This window comes from Rhinolophus ferrumequinum, chromosome 25 (genome assembly GCF_004115265.2).
Source record: "Rhinolophus ferrumequinum isolate MPI-CBG mRhiFer1 chromosome 25, mRhiFer1_v1.p, whole genome shotgun sequence".
Lineage (NCBI taxonomy): Eukaryota > Metazoa > Chordata > Mammalia > Chiroptera > Rhinolophidae > Rhinolophus > Rhinolophus ferrumequinum.
This window is the reverse complement of record NC_046308.1, coordinates 23,837,841-23,857,334: the sequence shown is the minus strand read 5'-3', so window position 1 is coordinate 23,857,334 and position 19,494 is coordinate 23,837,841. Positions and strand designations below refer to the sequence as shown.

Sequence of the window (19,494 nt, the reverse complement as noted above, 5' to 3'; positions counted from 1 at the left end):
ACTCACCCATTCTCAGCCCATTATTTAAACACAATGTTAAGTCTCATCAGAATTCTTTCTAGGAGTTTTCGTTGTTTTTCAAATGGAATCCCTGACTCCTGATTCTGCCTTTAACCGAGAAGTCTAGTAGACATGAATAGGATGTGTACTTCCGGGTCTGATTCTGACTGTCAATAGGCAGAGGATTGAACTGATTAAAGAAGGAGGCCTTGGTAGGCTCGAGTCCTCATATTGACCCTACCATAGAAAACTCTATGAATGTGAGGGCTGAAAAGCCAGAGTCACAGCCTGGACTGATCCCAGTGATAGCACTTAGGGCAGAGCCTCAGCCTTTCGCACACAGCTGACTGCACCCTGGGAAGACAGAGTCTTGTGCAAAATGCCTCAGTGACTTGGAAGGATGGCCAGAGCTCTGCTTGGGACTGAAAGTAGCTGCTGCTGCTCTGGAGGCCGTGATGTGGGCAGGGGCCCAGACATGGGGCAGCACCGGTGAGCACTGTTCCAGAGCTGTGCCCTGAGGGTCATGGTTGAGCAGCTGCTCTTAAAAAGTTACTACTCTGGCTCAGGCTTCTTACTGAACTCACTGTCCCACAGGTTGCAGACGCCATCCTTGGAAATCAGATGTTTACTCATTATGATCACGCCCACATTGCCCAGCTCTGTGAAAAGGCGGGTCTCCTACAGCGAGCACTGGAGCATTACACCGACCTCTACGACATCAAGAGGACTGTGGTCCACACTCACCTCCTCAATCCCGAGGTATGGTGTGCCCCTGCGGGCACTCCCATGGTGGGTGGCATCCACCCAGTCAGTAGGGTCGCGTCTTCCCAAATTTCCAATGTTGGCAGTTGTGGGAATGTGTCTTCCCTTTGTGGAATCTCATCCTGGCCATGAGCAGTTCTCATTCATCCCACACACAGACCCCCCACTTGGGGGGGGCCTATATCACCTTTCTTTCTGTTGTTTGCTTTGACTTAGTCTAATAGAGAACCTTACTGACAGCCCTAGCAGGGTTGTCTGAAACTGTTAGTGAAAGCTAAATAGCCTTTGCATTTCAGTTCATGGAATAGATATAGCATCAGCTGTGGAGCATCACAGGGTTTGTGACAGCTCATTGAACTGTCATAGTTGAGGTCAGTCTCTTACCCCAGTGTTACTCCCAGCTCCCCCTTTTACCCTGAGGGCTGGTTGCTTTTCTTATATTTTTGAGACTCAGAGGGAAAACTTAATCCAGTTATTTTGCCAGTGTTGGCAGCATCTAAGATGGTGCAAAGTTGTGGACAAACTCTTCCTTGCTTCCCAGTGGCTTGTCAACTTCTTTGGATCCCTGTCAGTGGAGGATTCTAGGGCGTGTCTGCATGCACTGCTGTCTGCCAACATCAGACAAAACCTGCAGCTGTGTGTGCAGGTGGCCTCCAAGTACCATGAGCAGCTGGGCACACAGTCCCTGGTGGAACTCTTTGAATCCTTCAAGAGTTATGAAGGTAACGTGTAGCCTCTGGCTGACCACACCTCCTGCTGCTGTTACTCTCTGCCTGCCCAACCCAACAGTCTTCCTGAAAAGCCAGGCAGGAAGCAACACTCACTGCCTGGGGTATGGGTCAGTGATTCCCGCTATCTTGTGTGTGTTCTCCAGCCTTTCTGGTGTTTGCAAGAGAAAAAAATTGGTTGGTATTGGTGTGGGGAGACTTAGAATCCCCCTGTGTCCCCGGATCCTCTGTGGATCCGAGCGTCTCTTTGTCGCACAATCAACCACAGAGTTCACCTGAAACCCTGGAGTCCACGGCCCTGAGAGGACGAGGCTGCCCTTGAGTGAGAGCCCTATGGAGGCTCCAATGCGTGTGGTTGCTGGGCTGGCAGGCCTGCCCTTGTTGGCTTCCTTTGTCCACTTGTGGGCATCACACTGAGAGGGTGTGCTAGTGGGGTCATGGCTTTCCCAGGTGAGGGTCTGTTGGGGACAGGACAGGGCCGTCTGGCCTGCCCAGGACAGAGACTGGGCATTTATCCAGTGGGTCATCAAACCACTGCCATGGGCCTAGTGAACCTGTGACACTGGAGGAGTGAAGGCAAAACCTGCCCTCAATTGATCTGGCCTTCTCGTCAGTTGCCATCGCAGGAAAGGCCGCAGCAGCAGTTGGGGGACACTGGGCTGGGACAAGCTGTAGTATAGCAATAGTGGAAACCATCACCTTAGTGCTGGAGGGCACAAAATGGAACTGTCTCTCTTCATAGGCCTCTTCTACTTCCTGGGCTCAGTCGTGAATTTCAGCCAAGATCCAGATGTGCACTTGAAATACATTCAGGCTGCCTGTAAGACAGGCCAGATCAAGGAGGTGGAGAGGATATGCCGAGAGAGTAACTGCTACAACCCGGAGAGGGTGAAGAACTTCCTGAAGGTGAGTCTATCCAGGCAGCCTCTCCCGCCTTGAGCGAACCAGCGGCCCAACTGTCCGAGTTGGAAAGCTGGGTTCTTGCCAGTGTTTCCTGGGTCCCCAGTGAAGGAGCTCTACTTTATAGTCTAAAGTTCTAGAAAGAGTCTACTTGTTATTTTATGAGCCCTTTGTGCAGAGATGCTTGAGGCTGTACTCTTAATTATCTGATATATGAGTAGAGGAAATTAGTTTATTGCTGCATTGTTTTTCAGCAACACCCCAACTGTGTCCCTGTTGATTACGCCAGGCAAGGCTGCAGAAACAAACCACTGAGTGCTAAAAACAGAAACAAACAAACCACTCACTGCTAGTGGCATAAAAGCAAGCTTATTTCTTTCTCCTGTGCAGTCCTGTATGGGTCTAGAGGTCAGGAGGATGGCTTTCTTTCCACCATCTTTCAAGGACCAGGCTGATGGCTGCTTTGCCATCTTCAGCTCGTCACCCTGAAGGCTCGTCAGCCTTCTAGGTCCACTGCAAGAAGGAAAGAGTACGGAGGAACCGGCCCAGATGGTTTCTATGAGTGAGACTGGAAGTGCCACGTGACACTAAGATTTACATTGTGTTAGAGGCAAGTTGGTCACGTGGCCACACCCCAAACTGCAAGCGTACAGAGAACCTGAGAAATGTCCCCTAGCTATGGCCAAACAAGGGAGACGACTGTGGTGGACTCCAGGGCATGGAAAGCAAGCGTGTGGGGGGCCACCCCTGCACCAATAGATGATGTTGCATGGGGTACAGGTGCTTGTCGGGAAGGGCAGTACTTACTGGCAGGTGTTCTTGAGAGCAGCCCACACTCTGCTGCCTGGTCTGGGTCAGATTCATGCATAAACGAGCTGCTTTTCTTAACCTAAAAGATGTTTGGTTTTGGACCAGTTTGGAACGTTGTTGCCAAATTTAGCAGAGTTCTTTTTTTCTGTAAACATATAGTATTACATTTCCCCACTTATTTCCCAAAGCAAACACCTTAACACGACATCATATCCAGAATAAAGTCTCGTCCTGAGTCTCCTGTGGGCCTTTCGGCAGCAGTGCCATCCCGAGCCGAGGCCCTCACTGCCTGGCTTCTGTGCTTTCCAACACACAGGAGGCCAAGCTCACAGACCAGCTTCCCCTCATCATCGTGTGTGACCGGTTTGACTTTGTCCACGACCTTGTTCTGTACTTGTACCGCAACAACCTGCAGAAGTACATCGAGATTTATGTTCAGAAGGTACTGCTGGGACCGTCGCTGCTGGCTCCCGGTTGACAGCTGGCTGCCTTTGTGCCTCGGTCCGTGGTAATAGTCTACACCCGAGAGGCTGCCTCTGACCCCTGAACATGTCTGACACCGTCATTTTGAAGGGTGGTGTCTTAGCTTGGGCATCCATGGCAGAATACCACAGTCGGGCAGCTTAAACAACAGACATTTATTTCTCACAGTTCTGGAGGCTGGAAGTCCAGGATCAAAGTGCCATCCCCCACCTTGGGTTGGTTTCTCCTGAGGCCTCTGTCCTTGGCTTGCGGACGGTACCTCCTCACTGGATCCTCGCCTGGCCCCTCCTCTGTGCCCGTGCCCATGGTGTCTCTTCCTCTTCTCATAAGGACACCAGTGCTGTCGGATTAGGGCCCCATCCTTATGCCCTCGTTTAACTTGAATTATCTCCTTTGAGGCCCTATCTTCAAATATAGTCACAGTGGGGGTTAGAGCTTCAACATGAATTTGTGGGGGGGACACAATTTAGTGCCTCATAAGAGCCCTTTCAGGTTTTTGCCCATCCTTTCCAAGTCTTGGGTGGCTTGTAGCAATGATCTATGTCTGCAGCACTGAAGTTGCCACCTTGACCATTCTAGGTCAACCCTAGTCGGATCCCAGCTGTGGTTGGAGGGCTGCTTGACGTGGATTGTTCTGAGGAAGTAATTAAAAACTTAATCATGGTGGTGAGAGGACAGTTCTCTACTGATGAGCTGGTGGCTGAAGTAGAAAAAAGAAACAGGTAAGGTAGCTTGGTATCTTCTCTTGCCCCTGGGGCCTAGTGTCTGTTGTTAAATCTCTGACTGATTCTCAAAGATCCTTTGTGGCCCCAGGACTGACTATCTCCATGGCTGGTCTTTCGGGTAACAAATCTTAGATCTAGTAGTGAGTTATTTGCTCTTGGTACTGAAAACCTTGGGGAGAACTTAACAATTGTAATCAATTTGGAACTCAAGTCTCTCCTGGTCCCTAGAGTGACCTGAAGTTAATGGTAGGAGAGTTTTTTTGTTTCCAGAACCTTCACAGTCCAGGGACAGCCCTGGGGTTTTGGACATCAGCTTTGAGACTTCCACGGTGCTCTCCTTCTTTTAAAGGCTAAAGCTGCTGCTCCCCTGGCTCGAGTCCCGGAGTCACGAAGGCTGTAAGGAGCCTGCCACTCACAACGCACTCGCCAAGATCTACATCGACAGCAGCAACAGTGCTGAACGCTTCTTGAGGGAGAACGCCTACTACGACAGCCGCGTGGTGGGCCGCTACTGTGAGAAGCGGGACCCGCATCTGGCCTGTGTAGCCTATGAGCGGGGGCAGTGTGACTTTGAACTCATCAAGGTGGGCATCAGATCCGCTTAGCTGCCAGGTGTTGCTCTGGCCTCCTGGGGCAGGGCTTCAGATGTGTTTCCTGGGAGGGCTGATGAGGGCTTCCTCTGAACAGTGGGTCACAAGGTACATTTCTGCAAACTCGGTTTCTTTGTAATTCTGATACCTTGTTTCCGACCTGCTCATACTCTGTTTGTATGTATTGTACCTGTAGGCCTGGCGAGGCCTGGCCAGCCCTAAATCTGACCTGTCAGCCCTCCGCTTACTGCTCTCTGTGTTACCTCGTGTCCTGAGGGCAAAACTGAACCCCTCAGCCTGATCTGGGAGCTCCTTTGTGGACCACCACACTACATCCACCAGCCTGACTGCCTCCCTCTTTCCTCTCCTCGCTGAGTGCCTCGGTCTCACATGCCCTTGCAGTTCCTGACTCCCTTCTTAGGACAACCCCCCCATATATGCCCTCTGCTATCTCTTCTTGACCATGGAGCTCTTGCTGGCCTGTTTTGAAACATTCCTCCAGACCTCCTGCCTACCTCTGCCCTGGCTTAGATCTACATGTACTTAATTACTTTCTTAGATTGAGCTGTTGACCCTTAGTCATGTGACATAAAACTCCAGAAATTCATGTAGGTACACCCGCTGTTTGATCGTAAGCTCCTTGTAGGCAGTTGGTCTGTTTGCCTCCAGCACCTCAGAGCATTTGACAATGTGGTGGAAACTCAACAACTGGGGAAGGAATCTATAAGGGTGTGAAGTGTGCAGAGCTGGAGATCAAAAGCAAGTCACAGTGTCTCATCCTTCTCTAGCTTTGGACCCTGACCATGGAAGTGACAGGCCAGGTGAACATAGCCCCTCGCCCAACAGTCTCTGGGAAGCCAGTTTCTGTGAAGCTGGGACTTGACTTAGTTTGATACCATAAGCCACTTTTGGCTGAATTGACCACCTTTTTATTAAAGCACAGTTCAGGGACGTCTTGGAGATCTTTGTACTCATCTGTCCTACAAGGTGATATAAGATAGACATCACCTCTTATTAGTAAGACAGAGTTCAGATAGGCAAGACACACTCACTAAGGAAGGTCTGCTCTGGCAGGAAAGCTGTGATGAGATTTCAGGGCAGGGTGCCAGTGTGCTTGGTGCCAGGACAGCCTGCTCCTGCAACACACATGTGAGCCGCCTGCATTCGCAGACACACACGCATCACTCAGCCTCGTGCCTGGCATCAGACTCAACAAATCTGATTCCCACCAGGCCTTAGCAAGTGCCTCACAAATGGGAATGTTCTTCGTGGACAGTTGGTTTTTTAGAGATGTATTATAGCATTCAGAAAAGGATCTCAAGCTCACTGAAAGCATATTTTAATGTTTATAGGCCTTGAAATGTTGCAGCACATATGCTATTTTTATACCAGTTCTAGGCTATTCTAATGACACTTTAGAGATGGTTTAGAGCTAGCTACATGTTAGAATTTACATTTAAATTAAAATTAAAAACTTAGTTCCTCCTTCATACACTGTATTTCAAATGCTCAGTAGCCTCCTGTGGCTAGTGGTGGGCATATCAGATGGCTAGTGGTGGGCATATCAGACAGCACAGATGTAGAACATTTCATTGTCTCAGAAAGTTCTGGGGGCAGTGCTGCTTTAAAGTGACAGTTAAGTTGATGTGGAAAGCAGTTGTGGCGCATCCACTGTAAGTTGCTGCAAACTGAAAAATGGGCATTTTGAGCTAATTTGGTGCGCTGAGGAGTACATTGTCAACGCTTTGGGGTGCTGCTCGTCCCACTCAAAGCACTGTGTCTCACTTGGGCTATGGCTCACACCAGTGAAGTGGAAGGGACAGAGGGAACTGACGGGCGTGGGTCCCCCAAGTACCTTCCATTGGTTGGCTGCTTGTATTACACAAGTTGCTCATTTCAGGTTTGCGATGAGAATTCTCTGTTCAAAAGCGAGGCTCGCTACCTGGTGCACAGGAAGGACCCAGAGCTCTGGGCTCACGTCCTTGAAGAGACCAACCCATCCAGGAGACAGCTGATTGACCAGGTGAGGCACAGGAACGTGCACACTGGCACACACCTGCATTTTGCCCTCTACTCAGCTCCAGTGACTGGTTTAATTATTATGTCAAGAACATCTTCAGATGCCTGAACAGATGATTGTGTGACCCTTCACTACTCTTCCCCCTCCAGAAGCAGTTTGCCTAAAAATGGTTTTGACGCTCAAGGGTGAGCTCACTTGGAGTTATTTATTGGTTGAGGGCACAGAGTTGGCCCTGATATCTAATGCCAGGATGTTCAGGCCCAGTAAGAGGAATATTTGACGGCATGCTGCATGCTGGATCCTTAATTTTTTTTCCAGCTCAGTCCCCACTGACAGAAGTTAAGTGGCTCTCAAGGTTATCTTGGCTGGACTTCCCTTTGTCGAGAAACCCATGCCCTGTTGTGACTATGCAGTGCCTCCTTGGAGCTGGGGCACAGTGCTAGGACCAGGGATCCTTCCTAGGTACAGCCTCGGCCACTCAGCAGGCTTCCTGCAGCCTTTCAGACAGTAACAGATGGTGCCTTCGTCGTCCTCTGCACCAAGCCCTAGGCTGCTGGACACACAGTTTAGGAGTAGGCTGAGACCAGTGTGGGAACAAGACCCTGGTCCAGCAAGTGGGCTTCAGCACCCGCCTCCTTTGTGTGCATTGCCACCCCGCTGGCTGCATTTGTTTCAACTCAAGGGTTGTATTTCACCTGTGTCTCTACTGCATTTCACCTTCCTGTTTTCTCCACTCTTCCTCGTGCCTGTACCATTATTTTTTCATAGTCATCTTTATTTTGGGATGTTTAGCTGTATAGAATCCCATGTTATTTTGAATCTTTATCATATACTCATCTCTCAGACTTACCTAAGGATTTAATACCTTTCATCCAAACCTGGGCCTGGGACAGAGTCTTTCGAATTTCACTAGGGATTAGTCCAAGTTCACAGACAACAGACAGTTCTCCAGGTTTGGTCCAGCCTCCTGGTATGTTTTGTAAATCACATCTCATTATCACTGAGAAGAGCAGATTTAACACTGTGCTTAACTAAAGCCAGCAGGTGCCTCCTGTTCTCCCTGTGTCTGTGTGGAGCCACTGGTCCTGTCATTAAGTCTGCTGTGTCTGAATATTCATAGCCACCTCCTGCAGTGCCCCTCTGATTAGAGGGGGTGCATGATGGTATTGGCAGACTGCTTTTAGGTCTGGACTAGGAACTCATTATGGAAAATTTACTTAGAGGAACCAGTTCCCTGAGGTAACCTTAGGTTGGGCATCCTGTGTCAACTCAAATAGATGGTGGAAGTTTATTTTTGCCCTTAAAACAACCAGTGTGTATTTAAAGTGCTCTAAGGTTTTCAAGAACTGACAATTAGATAGATGTCATAACGCTTACTCATCTCCTACTGTGGATGGACTTGGTGTGCTGTGTCAGTTCTCCCTTCCCTAAAGTATGCCCTTGTTTGGTTACTTATCTACTGTGGTAGCCTCTTTTCTCAAACTCCTCTGCATGCCTGTTGGGATTGTTTTTAACAACTCAGAGGTATCGTATGGTGCCCAGTACACAGTTGCCACTTACAAGGTGAACTGGGCTGACATTGATTCAGTTCCATTGAAGCCCCTCACGATTACAAGGTGGAAGTTCATGGCCAAAGGTGCATATCACCTATGTCAGGCCTCCTCAGACTGGCTGTTCTTTCTTATTAAGGCACTGCTATTGCCACCCTTTGATAAGCACCAGGAACTTGACAAAGATGATGGAGTCTGAAGTCACCAAAGGGCCCTCGTACAAAGTGCAAAGAGAGCGGTACTGGTTTAGCCTTCTGTTATTTGGGAAGTGTACTCTGGAAAAATGTCTTTACACCCAATTTATCAGTTTCCCTGTAGCTGAGATACCATGTCATAACTGGATGAAGAGCAGTGTGGCCAGTCTTTTGTTGGTCTTTCCCTCAGAGCATGGTTTGGAGGGCTCCAGAGTTTGAGTGCATTCAACTCGGTCCCTGGAAGTGGACTGGGCCACAGCAGCTAGCAGGGGGGCTGCCAGAGGCCCCTGTGGTATCTTCATTAGAAAAACGGAGGCCATATTTGCTATGAACCATGCCTTAAAAAAATAATAAAGAAGGAAGCATGAATGCATTTCAACTACCTGTTTAGTGCACTGTGTTATTGGCTTTGGAGTGAATTTACAGTGTGGTCATTGCGGCAGAAATAAGAGTCTGTAGCCCTTTTGATGTGAGAGAAAAAATTATTGTCACGATAGAGCAAACAGGGAAATCCCTGCAATTGACCTCTTTAGATGCCCTTCCCTTTCTGTCTTGAGGAATCTTCAATTTTTTTCCATGTCTAGTCCAGGCTGTCTTGGAAGAGCCCTTCCTTTATTTTTAGTTTCAATGATACAGACTTGAATTAACTTTATCTAACCAAGTTCTTTCAAATGCTTTTTAAAACCAGGTGGTACAAACAGCATTGTCAGAAACACAGGATCCTGAAGAGGTCTCAGTCACTGTCAAGGCCTTCATGACAGCTGACCTGCCAAATGAACTGATTGAGCTGCTGGAGAAGATTGTTCTGGATAACTCTGTCTTCAGTGAGCACAGGTGAGGGGATGGGGGGGAGGGGGTGGGGGTGGGAGGCAGCTTCTGACTTGGTCAGTTTCAAACATCTGCCTGACACTCACTTTCCATTGCAATCTTGTCTCACCTCATCCCCCCAACCTCACCATCAGCTGCTCCCCGGACACATGGCCAGTCTTTTTATTGCCTTCTATATCTCACTTATTTATGTCCTACTTGTCTCTTATAGCCCAACTTAAATTCTGCTTTTTCCAGTAAGCCATCCTTCCTCTTCTGCTCTGCCCCACACTGGTCTTCTTTAACCACAACGCTCAGAAGAGGGAGCTAACATTTATTAAGGCCAAGCTTGTCCCAAGTATGTTAAACTGTTGAAATCATGGTGAACAAACCTTGGAAACAAATGGCAAGAGAACTAAACCTGGGAATGTATCAGGGAAGACTTGTTGGAGGTATAATGTAGAAGCATGATGAGTATGATCTGGGGTAGGAAGAACAGTCTGGGCAAAAGCAATAGCATGGACTGCCATCTTGGAGGTTACAGAGCATGCTTTAATGTGGTCTCACCTACTATTTATCACCACTTTAAAATCATTGTCAAAGAATCTGTGTCAAACAGATTATAGTGTATTCACATTGTAAATCCTGCTCTAAAGATTTAAGTATAAGATTTATTTTGTAGGCCAGAAAGTCTTTTGAGGTCTGTGGTATTGTGTTAAGGAGTGTGTGTACATTTTTTTTTGTTTTGAAACTTGGAAATGCTATATGGTAAATGATGGAATGTGAAATTACATTTTAATGGAATCATACTCTGATGATGGGATGCCAGAGTTAAGTTACCTGAAGTGGCTAGGATATTCTATCTGGCTAACTCCTTTGATAGATATTAGCTTGTTAGTACTTCCCACAAAGACACTTAAAGGTGGTGCTGCCTCCTTGGACACTGTTGCTTCTCAAACGTGTGGGGGAACCTTCAAGTTCAGATCCTATCACTAAAAAAACTTAAAATGTAGGATGAAATATACAAACGATCTTTAATTTTCCCCCGTCTTCCACCTCTCCCTCCCGCCGCCCCCCTCCCCTCACCCCTCCCCACACACTCCGGTTCAAGCTATTGTTTCTCAGTCTAGTTGTGTAGGACACAGCTTCTGGCCCATGCTGGTGTTATGAGCCTTGCGCTCCCCCGGCTGAGGCAGTCAGGTCGCTGGTCATCGGTCGGCCGCTCACAGCAGCTCTCGCCGGCTGCCGGCCACTCACAATGGCTCCAAATGATCTTTTAAAATGAATCAATGAGCTAGCAAGTAAATAAAGAAGTCTGAGATTTTAAAAAAAAAAAACAACAGAGAAGTAGGAAGGACACAATCTGACTTATGCCAAACCCTGTTGAACCCAGGCTGTGTTTCTAACACCCTACAAGACACAGAGGGCAGGAGACAAGACCTAAGGGCCTACGACAGGTGTGAAGTTTAGAAGAAATCCCTCCTCAGTGCAAGGATAAACTAAGAATATGCCAGTACTGTCTAACCCTCTGCTGAGAGAGCAGCCAAAACAAATCAAAAAAGCGATTTTTGAACCGGGTGCTAGATTATGATGACAATATTGGCCCTGACAAGCTGACCTTCTTATGAGTTTTAGCACAAATTCATGTGAACTGGCATAGTATTAAAAATCCTCAAGTGAGTGATTTAATTTTAAAGTTATTGCCATCGAGTAGTACCTTCAGATCTCTGTCAGAGACAAACACACATCGTCTTGAGAAGAACCTACCTTCTAGCAAGACTTCAAAGAATTCTGACCGATTTCATTCCAAGAAATAATAAGTTTATAGTAAAAATATTAACAAAATGCGTAAGGAAACAAAGCACTATTATTAGTAAGAGCTAGCAGTAAGAGTCTAGTCAGACCTGCCTAGAGAAACTAGAATTATCAGAGGTATTGGAATTATCAGGCACAGAATATAAAATTACATATAATGTAAATACCAAAAAAAAAGTCAAGCTGATTTTTAAAGTACCAAATTAACTTTGATAAATATGTTACACACACACACACACAAACACACAATTGAAATAAACCCCAAATAGGTTTAGCAGCATTAGAGAATAAGTGAATTAAAAAATAGATGTGAAAAAATTGCAGAAACATAACCAAGACAGGTGGAAATGTAAAAGGATTTAAGAGATAGATGTACAGGTTGAAGGGGAGATGTAATCAGAGCCTCAGAGAGAGTGGAGAATAAGAAACACTATTTGGAGGAAGAATGATAGAGATTTTCATAGAAGTGATTAAATTCTAGTTGTCAAATTCAGGAAGCCCAACAAATCCCAAGGAGGATTAATTTTTTAAAAAACACCTTTGCACACATTATAGCAAAACTGCAGAACATCAAAAAAATTTTTTAAGCAGCCAGCCAGAGAGAAGAAAGCTTACCTACAAAGGAATATGAATTAGATTGACAGCAGATTTCTAACAGCTTCAGTTGAAGCCAAAGGATAATGGGATGGTGTAATGACTTTAGAATGCTCATAATAAGTAACTGTCAGGTTAGAATTATATATGTTTTGTAAAATTAAGAATAAGATGAAATAAAGATGCTTTCATACAGATTAAATGAGGGAGTTTGTCAATAACAAGCCTTCACTAAGGGGAATTTGAACTGGCTTATTTTATGCAGAAGGAAAGCAATTCCATGTGGGGACAACAAGGAGTAAAGAACAAAAAAAGTAACGGCTATATGAAACAAAAAATATCTTGTGTTAGAAAGACAAAGAACTAAAATTATTAATAGCTGAGTGAAAGTTGGGAGGTAGTAGTATCGTAAGGTCCTTTTTTTTGTTTAGGAAGAAGGTAAAGATAATGATTAACAATTAGTCTTTTATAGATTAAGTATTTGTGTTAAAATTTCAAGTGGAACCACTAAAAGAACAGACTATAAAACTTCTAAACTAGTAGAGGATAAAGACGGAATGAGAAAATTACCAACCCAAAAGAAGGCCAAGAAAGATACATAAAAAAAGGTAGGAACAAATGGCAAGTATAAAATAAGATGGTAGAAGTAAATCTAAATATAGCAAGAATTACATTAAATGTAAATGGATCATATATTCCAGTTAAAAGACAAAGATATTCAGATGGTAGAGAAACAAAACCAAGAGTATACTGTTTATAAAACACATCTAAAACATAAAAATAATAACTTAAAAGAATGAAAAAATATTACACAAATACCAAACCTAAAAGCGCTTGTATTATATTGATATATTTTATATATTTTTATATGGTATATATTAGTATCACAAATTAGACATTAAGGTAAAATCATTATTGAAGAAAAGAGGGCCGGTACATAATGATAAAAAGTTCAGTTCACCAGGAAGATAATTCTGAATTTGTATACACCTAATAATATAGCATCAAAATAAATAAAGCAAAAATTGACAAAATTGCAAGGAGACATAATTCAAAATTCACTGTGTTGGGAGACTTTAACAGACTTCTTCAAGTAATTAATAGAACAATTAGATTTTAAAAACCTAATAAGTATATTAAAAATATATATAAAAAAGATAACAGTAGACATAATTTTAAGTATATAAAACAGTAAGTATAACTGTTGACAGTAAATGTGCGTTGTAAGCTTGCTGGAATGAATTTACATATATTCAACAAGTAGACGTGATTGTTAAAGAAAAAGCAAACCAGAAGACAGATAAATAAAAGCGTGAACTTCTACATTCCTACTCACTCAGCCATGGTAAACAGCTGGATATAAATTCATGAATGATCAGAAGATCACACTGAAAGACATTGGTTTTACTCACATCACTCAAATTCAGTACAATACCAATAAAAATCCCTCTTTGTTTTCTTATGGAACTTGACAAGGAAATTTTAAATCAAAAGGATAAAAGACCAAGAATAGTCAAGATGCTCCTAATACAAGAAGTAAGAATGGGTGTTGAGATGACAAGGTACTTACTCTAATCTAGAATTATTGTAAAACTAAATTAAGACTTGATGGTTTGGGGAATAGAGAAATGGACCGTTTATAATAAAGAGCCCTAAAATACACACACATATGTAAAACATGTATTTATGACAGAGCCGCCTATACAAATGGAAACAATAGATTTTTCAATGAGTGATGTTAGGACAAATAGTTATCCATATTGGAAAAATTTGAAATTGGACACCTATCCCATACTATGTAAAGATGTGAGTGTAAAAGGCAAAACTATAATATTTTTAGAGTTTATGTTCAGAAGAGTATATTTATGGCCTAATGAACTCTTAAGCCAGTGATAAGAAAAAATAAAACTTTTGTGAAAAGCGGATAAATAGGATTATGTTAAACTTAAGAACTTTATCATAAGGTGAGAAAAGCTACAAATGGGATGACATTTACAATTTATATAACCAACAAAAACTAGCACGGAGACCACGATGAACGAAAAACTGAGACAAGCTGAGAGAAAGCCCAGCAAAGCACTTGAGCAGTCCTTCAGTGAGAGGAGAGGCAGCCAGTGGATCTAAAGCAGGAATTCAGCCTCATCAGCCCTCAAAGAAACAGTGTGGCTGCTGTGCACCCTCCCTTTCCTCCTACAGAGCAGCAGGGATCTAGCTCCCCTCGTCAGCATTGATGAAAATGTCGAGCAACTGGGCCTCTTACTTGCCCTGCTGGGAATGCCCATTACACTTGGAAGGTGGTATGTGCCCAAAGGTGCAGTTTCCACTCTTGGTTATGAACCCTAAGAAACTCGGCTCGTATGTATCAGGAGATATATGCAAGAATGCTCAAAGCAGCATGGTTTCCAATAGCAAAGATCTGAGCGCAGTCCAGCTACCCATCAGTAAATAGGCTGTGGTACCATCATGCAGTGGAAAGGAATACTATACAACAGCATAGATGAATCTGAGGACCTAAATTTTTAATGTATTTTCTTTCTTCTTTTTAATATTATACAGTAAAATTAACCTTTTGGGGGAGGATGTACACTACTAGAAATTTTAACACATGTCCAGATCATACACCCACCACAGTCAGGATAGAGCACAGTTCCCTCACCCTGTGAAAGTCCCTTGTGCCGGCTATCTTTTACAGTTACACCCCCCATCCCTGCACCCCTGGCAACCACCCATCTAGTCACCATCGCTCTGGTTTTGCCTTTTCAAGAATGTCATGCAAAGGCAATCACATAGTAATCTTTTGAGGCTGGCTTCTTTCACTCAGCATGATACCTTTGAGATTCATCCAAGTTGTTGTGTGCGTCAATAGTTCGTTCTTGTTTTTATTGCTGAATAGTGTTCCATTGTATGAATGTACCACAGTTTGTTCATTCGCTCATGGAAGGACGTTTGGGTTATTTTCAGTTTGGGTGATTATGAATACAGCTGCTGTAAACATTTGTGTCCTGATTTTTGTTTGAACATACCCAGCTGGTTCATAGGATACATGTATGTTTAACTATTTAAGAAACTGCCAAACTGTTGTTTTCCAGAGTGGCTGTATCATTTTGCATTCCCACCTGCAATGTGTGAGAATTCCAGTTGCTCCGCATCTTCACCAGCACTTGGTATTACCAGTATTTTTTTTTTATTTTAGCCTTTCTAATAAGTATATAGTGGTGTGTCATAGTGACTTTCATTTGTATTTCCCTAATGGCTAATAATGTTAAACAACTTTTCTCTTCCTTATTTGCCGTCCGTATATCCTTTTTGGTGAAATGTGTCTTCAAATCTTTTGCCTATTTTTCAAATGGATTATTTGGGTTTTTTTACTGTTGAGTTTTGAGAGTTTTTTATACTTTCTGGATAACAAGCCCTGCTTTCTGGATACAAGCCCTTTGTTGGATATGTGATTTGCAAATATTTTTTTCCCAATGTGTAACTTCTCTTTCTATTCTACCAATATCATTTACAGAGCAAAACTTTTCGTTTTGATCAAGTCCAAGTTATAAACTTTTGTGGATTGTGTTTTTTTTTTGTTAATTCTAAGAACTCTTTGCCTAATCCCAGTTCACAAAAATTCTCTGCTATGTTTCCTTCTAAAAGTTTTATAGTTGTACATTTTACATTTAGATCTGTGATCCAGTATCCAATAAGGTTGAAGTTAAGGTTGGAGTTCATTTTTTTGCATATGTATGTACACTCATTCCAGCAGTATTTTTGGATCCTTTTTCCATTGAATTTGCTTTTGCATCTTTGCCAAAAATCAGTTGGCCAGGTTGTGTGGATTCCTCCAACTTTATTCTTGTTCAAAATTTAGAACGAGCTTGTCTATACCTACAGGAAAATGTCCTGGGATTTTGATTGGAATTGCATGAAATCTGTAGACCAATTTGGGGAGAATTGGTGTCTTTACTATGTTGAGTCCTTGAATGCAATACATCTCGCCATGTATTTAGATCTCTGATTTTTCTCACCAGCATTTTATAGGTTTAAGCATATAGATTGTGTACATGTTTATTAAATTTGTACCTAAGCGTTTCATATTTTGGAGCTATTGTAAAGTTTGGGGGGGTTACAATTATACATTGCTAGTATATAGAAATATAGTTGATTTTTATTGTTGACCTTATATCCTGAAACCTTGCTAAACTTATTAGTTCTAGGATTTTTATTTTATTTTTTAGATTCCTTGGAATTTTATGTCAGTCATGTTGCCTGCAAGTAGGAATGGTTTTATTTCTGATCGAGATGCTTTTTATTTTTCTTGCCTATATGCCCCAACTAGAACCTTCAGTACAGTGTTGAATAGAAGTGGTGAGAGTGGACATCCTTGTATTGTTCCTGATCCTGAGAAGAATCAGCCAGTCTCTCACCATCAAGTACAATATTAGCTGTGGGGTTTTTGTAGATGTCCTTTGTCGGACTGAAGAAGTTCCCTTCTGTTTCTAGCTTGCTGAGAGTTTTATCCTTAGTGAGTGTTGGATTTTGTCAGATGCTTTTTCTGTCAATTCATGATGATCATGTTGTTTTTCTTTTTTAGATTTATAATATGGTGTATTACATTGATTATTTCTCACATTTTTTAATAGACCAAAAGAAAACAGATTTTGTACGAATGCATCTAATATTATTAAAAAACAGGAAATTATTTGTGATTATTTGGAATTTATCTTCCCGATAAATGCACTTCACTTATTAAAAAAAAAAAAGTTCAAAAATGTGCAAAACTGTTTATATTACTTAGAGATACAATATATGTGGTAACACTATAAAGAACCACAAAGAAATGATACAGGCACAGTTCAGGAGAATAGGCACTTCTGAAGTGGGAGCAGAAGGCAGCTATTGGAGAAGCCACAGCAGCCTCCCGGGTTCTCTTAGCTGGTGCCTTCCCAAGACTTCAGATCCCATATACTTCATAAATATTCTATTGTATCTACTTATTAGTCGTGTGTGTGTGTGTGTGTGTGTGTGTGTGTGTGTCTGTTAAATACTTTTTAAAACTGGGGGTCTGCGGCTGGCGAACTGCCAAAGAGTGTTGTGTGCATTCTTTCTGTGACACCGTGCTGACTGCCACCTCTCCTCAGGAATCTCCAGAATCTGCTGATCCTGACGGCCATCAAAGCAGACCGCACTCGGGTCATGGAGTACATCAGCCGCCTGGACAACTACGACGCCCCTGACATCGCAAGCATCGCCGTCAGCAGTGGGCTGTACGAGGAGGCCTTTGCCATCTTCCGCAAGTTTGATGTGAACGCCTCAGCCATCCAGGTGAGCTGCTGAGTGCGGTCACGCTGGACCCTCGCTCCCTCTGCCACACCGCGTCCTTGTCATCGCCGCCTAGGCTTGTTGGTGCATCGCTCAGATTCTTGCACTTCTCTGCTCCTTACCAGTGACCCCTCTTCCGAGCCTGATGGCTCCTTCTCTGTTGGTGCTCCTTTTGTCTAGCCATAACCCCCCACTTCTCAGTCATTCCCCAGTACCCTCCTGGACTTGAGTACCTGACACAAGGCGCTCTCTCCGACCTGAGGTGTTTGATTCTCAGAAGCTCTCACACATAACGATTGTTCTAACCCTTCACTACGCACCCCCCCATGCTGTTTCAATTCCTCAGCAATCCGGCCAGCCCTTCTGCCTACCTTCAACCTCACCAAGAACTCTTTCCTTCATCCTCATCCCTTTCCTCCCAGTCTGCCCGTCTTTTCTTTTTCTTTTTTTTTTAATTTAGTGGGGTGACAATTGTTAGTAAAATTACATAGATTTCAGGTGTACAATTCTGTATTACATCATCTATAAATCCCATTGTGTGTTCACCACCCAGAGTCAGTTCTCCTTCCACCACCATATATTTGATCCCCTTTACCCTCATCTCCCCCCCCCCTTACTCTCTGGTAACCAACCACTAAACTATTGTCTGTGTGTATGAGTTTTTGTTTCTCATTTGTTTGTCTTGTTCTTTTGTTGTTTTTGGTTTATATACCACATATCAGTGAAATCATAGGGTTCTCTGCTTTTTCTGTCTGACTTATTTTGCTTAGCATTATATTCTCAAGATCCATCCATGTTGTCACAAATGTTCCTATATCATCTTTTCTTACCGCCGAATAGTAGCCCATTGTGTATATATACCACAACTTCTTTATCCATTCATCTATCGAAGGACATTTTGGTTGTTTCCATGTCTTGGCCACCGTAAACAAAGCTACAATGAACATTGGAGCACACGTGTCTTTATGTATAAATGTTTTCAGATTTTTTGGGTAGGTACCCAGGAGAGGGATTGCTGGGTCATATGGTAATTCTATTCGTAATTTTTTGAGGAACCTCCACACTGCCTTCCATAGCGGCTGCACCAGTCTGCATTCCCACCAACAGTGTATGAGGGTTCCTTTTTCTCCACAGCCTCTCCAACACTTATTATTTGTCTTGTTGTTGATAGCCATTCTGACTGGGGTGAGGTGACATCTCATTGTGGTTTTTATTTGCATTTCTCTGATGATGAGTGATGTTGAGCATTTTTTCATGTCTATTTGCCATTTGTATGTCCTCTTTGGAGAAATGTCTCTTCAGGTCGTCTGCCCATTTTTTGGGTTGTTTGTTTTTTTGTTCTTGAGTTTCATGAGTTCCTTGTATATTTTGGATATTAGCCCCTTATCGGAGGCACTGTTTGCAAAAATTTTCTCCCATTCAGTTGGTTGCCTCTTTATTTTGTCAATGGTTTCTTTTGCTGTGCAGAAGCTTTTAAGTTTCATATAGTCCCATTTGTTTATTTTAGCTTTTACTTCCATTGCCTTTGGAGTCAAATTCATAAAATGCTCTTTGAACCCAAGATCCATAACTTTAGTACCTATGTTTTCTTCTATGCAGTTTATTGTGTCAGGTCTTATGCTTAAGTCTTTGATCCATTTTGAATTAATTTTGGTACATGGTGACAGATAGCAGTCCAGGTTCATTCTTTTGTACATGGCTATCCAATTCTCCCAGCACCATTTATTGAAGAGGCTGTCTTTCCTCCATTGTATGTTTTTAGTTTCTTTGTCAAAAATTGTCTGTTCATATTTATGTGGTTTTATTTCTGGGTTCTCAGTTCTATTCCATTGGTCTATGTGTCTGTTTTTCTGCCAATACCATGCTGTTTTGATTATTGTAGCCCTGTAGTACAAGCTAAAATCAGGGAGTGTGAAACCTCCAGTATTGTTCTTTTTTCTTAAGATTGCTTTGGCTATTTGGGGTCTTTTATGGTTCCAAACAAATCTGGTGATTTTTGGTTCTATTTCTTTAAAAAATGCCATTGGGATTTTGATGGGGATTGCATTAAATCTGTATATTGCTTTGGGTAATATGGCCATTTTAACAATGTTGATTCTTCCAATCCATGAGCATGGAATGTCTTTCCATTTCTTTGTGTCTTCTTCAATTTCTTTCAAAAATGTCTTATAGTTTTCAGCATATAGGTCCTTCACATCCTTGGTTAAGT

The 19,494-nt window shown here is 43.1% G+C and overlaps 1 protein-coding gene across 4 annotated transcripts in view; it reads left to right on the top strand.

Annotated features, from left to right (window-relative positions):
• The window catches only part of CLTCL1 (clathrin heavy chain like 1), a 90,897-nt gene that overhangs the window by 49,928 nt on the left and 21,475 nt on the right, over positions 1-19,494 (top strand). For all 4 annotated transcript variants that reach the window (XM_033097514.1, XM_033097516.1, XM_033097515.1 and 1 more), the window contains exons 12-20: positions 595-759; positions 1,304-1,484; positions 2,233-2,396; positions 3,517-3,642; positions 4,263-4,405; positions 4,758-4,992; positions 6,899-7,021; positions 9,451-9,596; positions 17,105-17,288. In XM_033097514.1, coding sequence (XP_032953405.1) covers positions 595-759; positions 1,304-1,484; positions 2,233-2,396; positions 3,517-3,642; positions 4,263-4,405; positions 4,758-4,992; positions 6,899-7,021; positions 9,451-9,596; positions 17,105-17,288 — 1,467 coding nt within the window. The remainder of the gene's footprint in view (positions 1-594; positions 760-1,303; positions 1,485-2,232; positions 2,397-3,516; positions 3,643-4,262; positions 4,406-4,757; positions 4,993-6,898; positions 7,022-9,450; positions 9,597-17,104; positions 17,289-19,494) is intronic.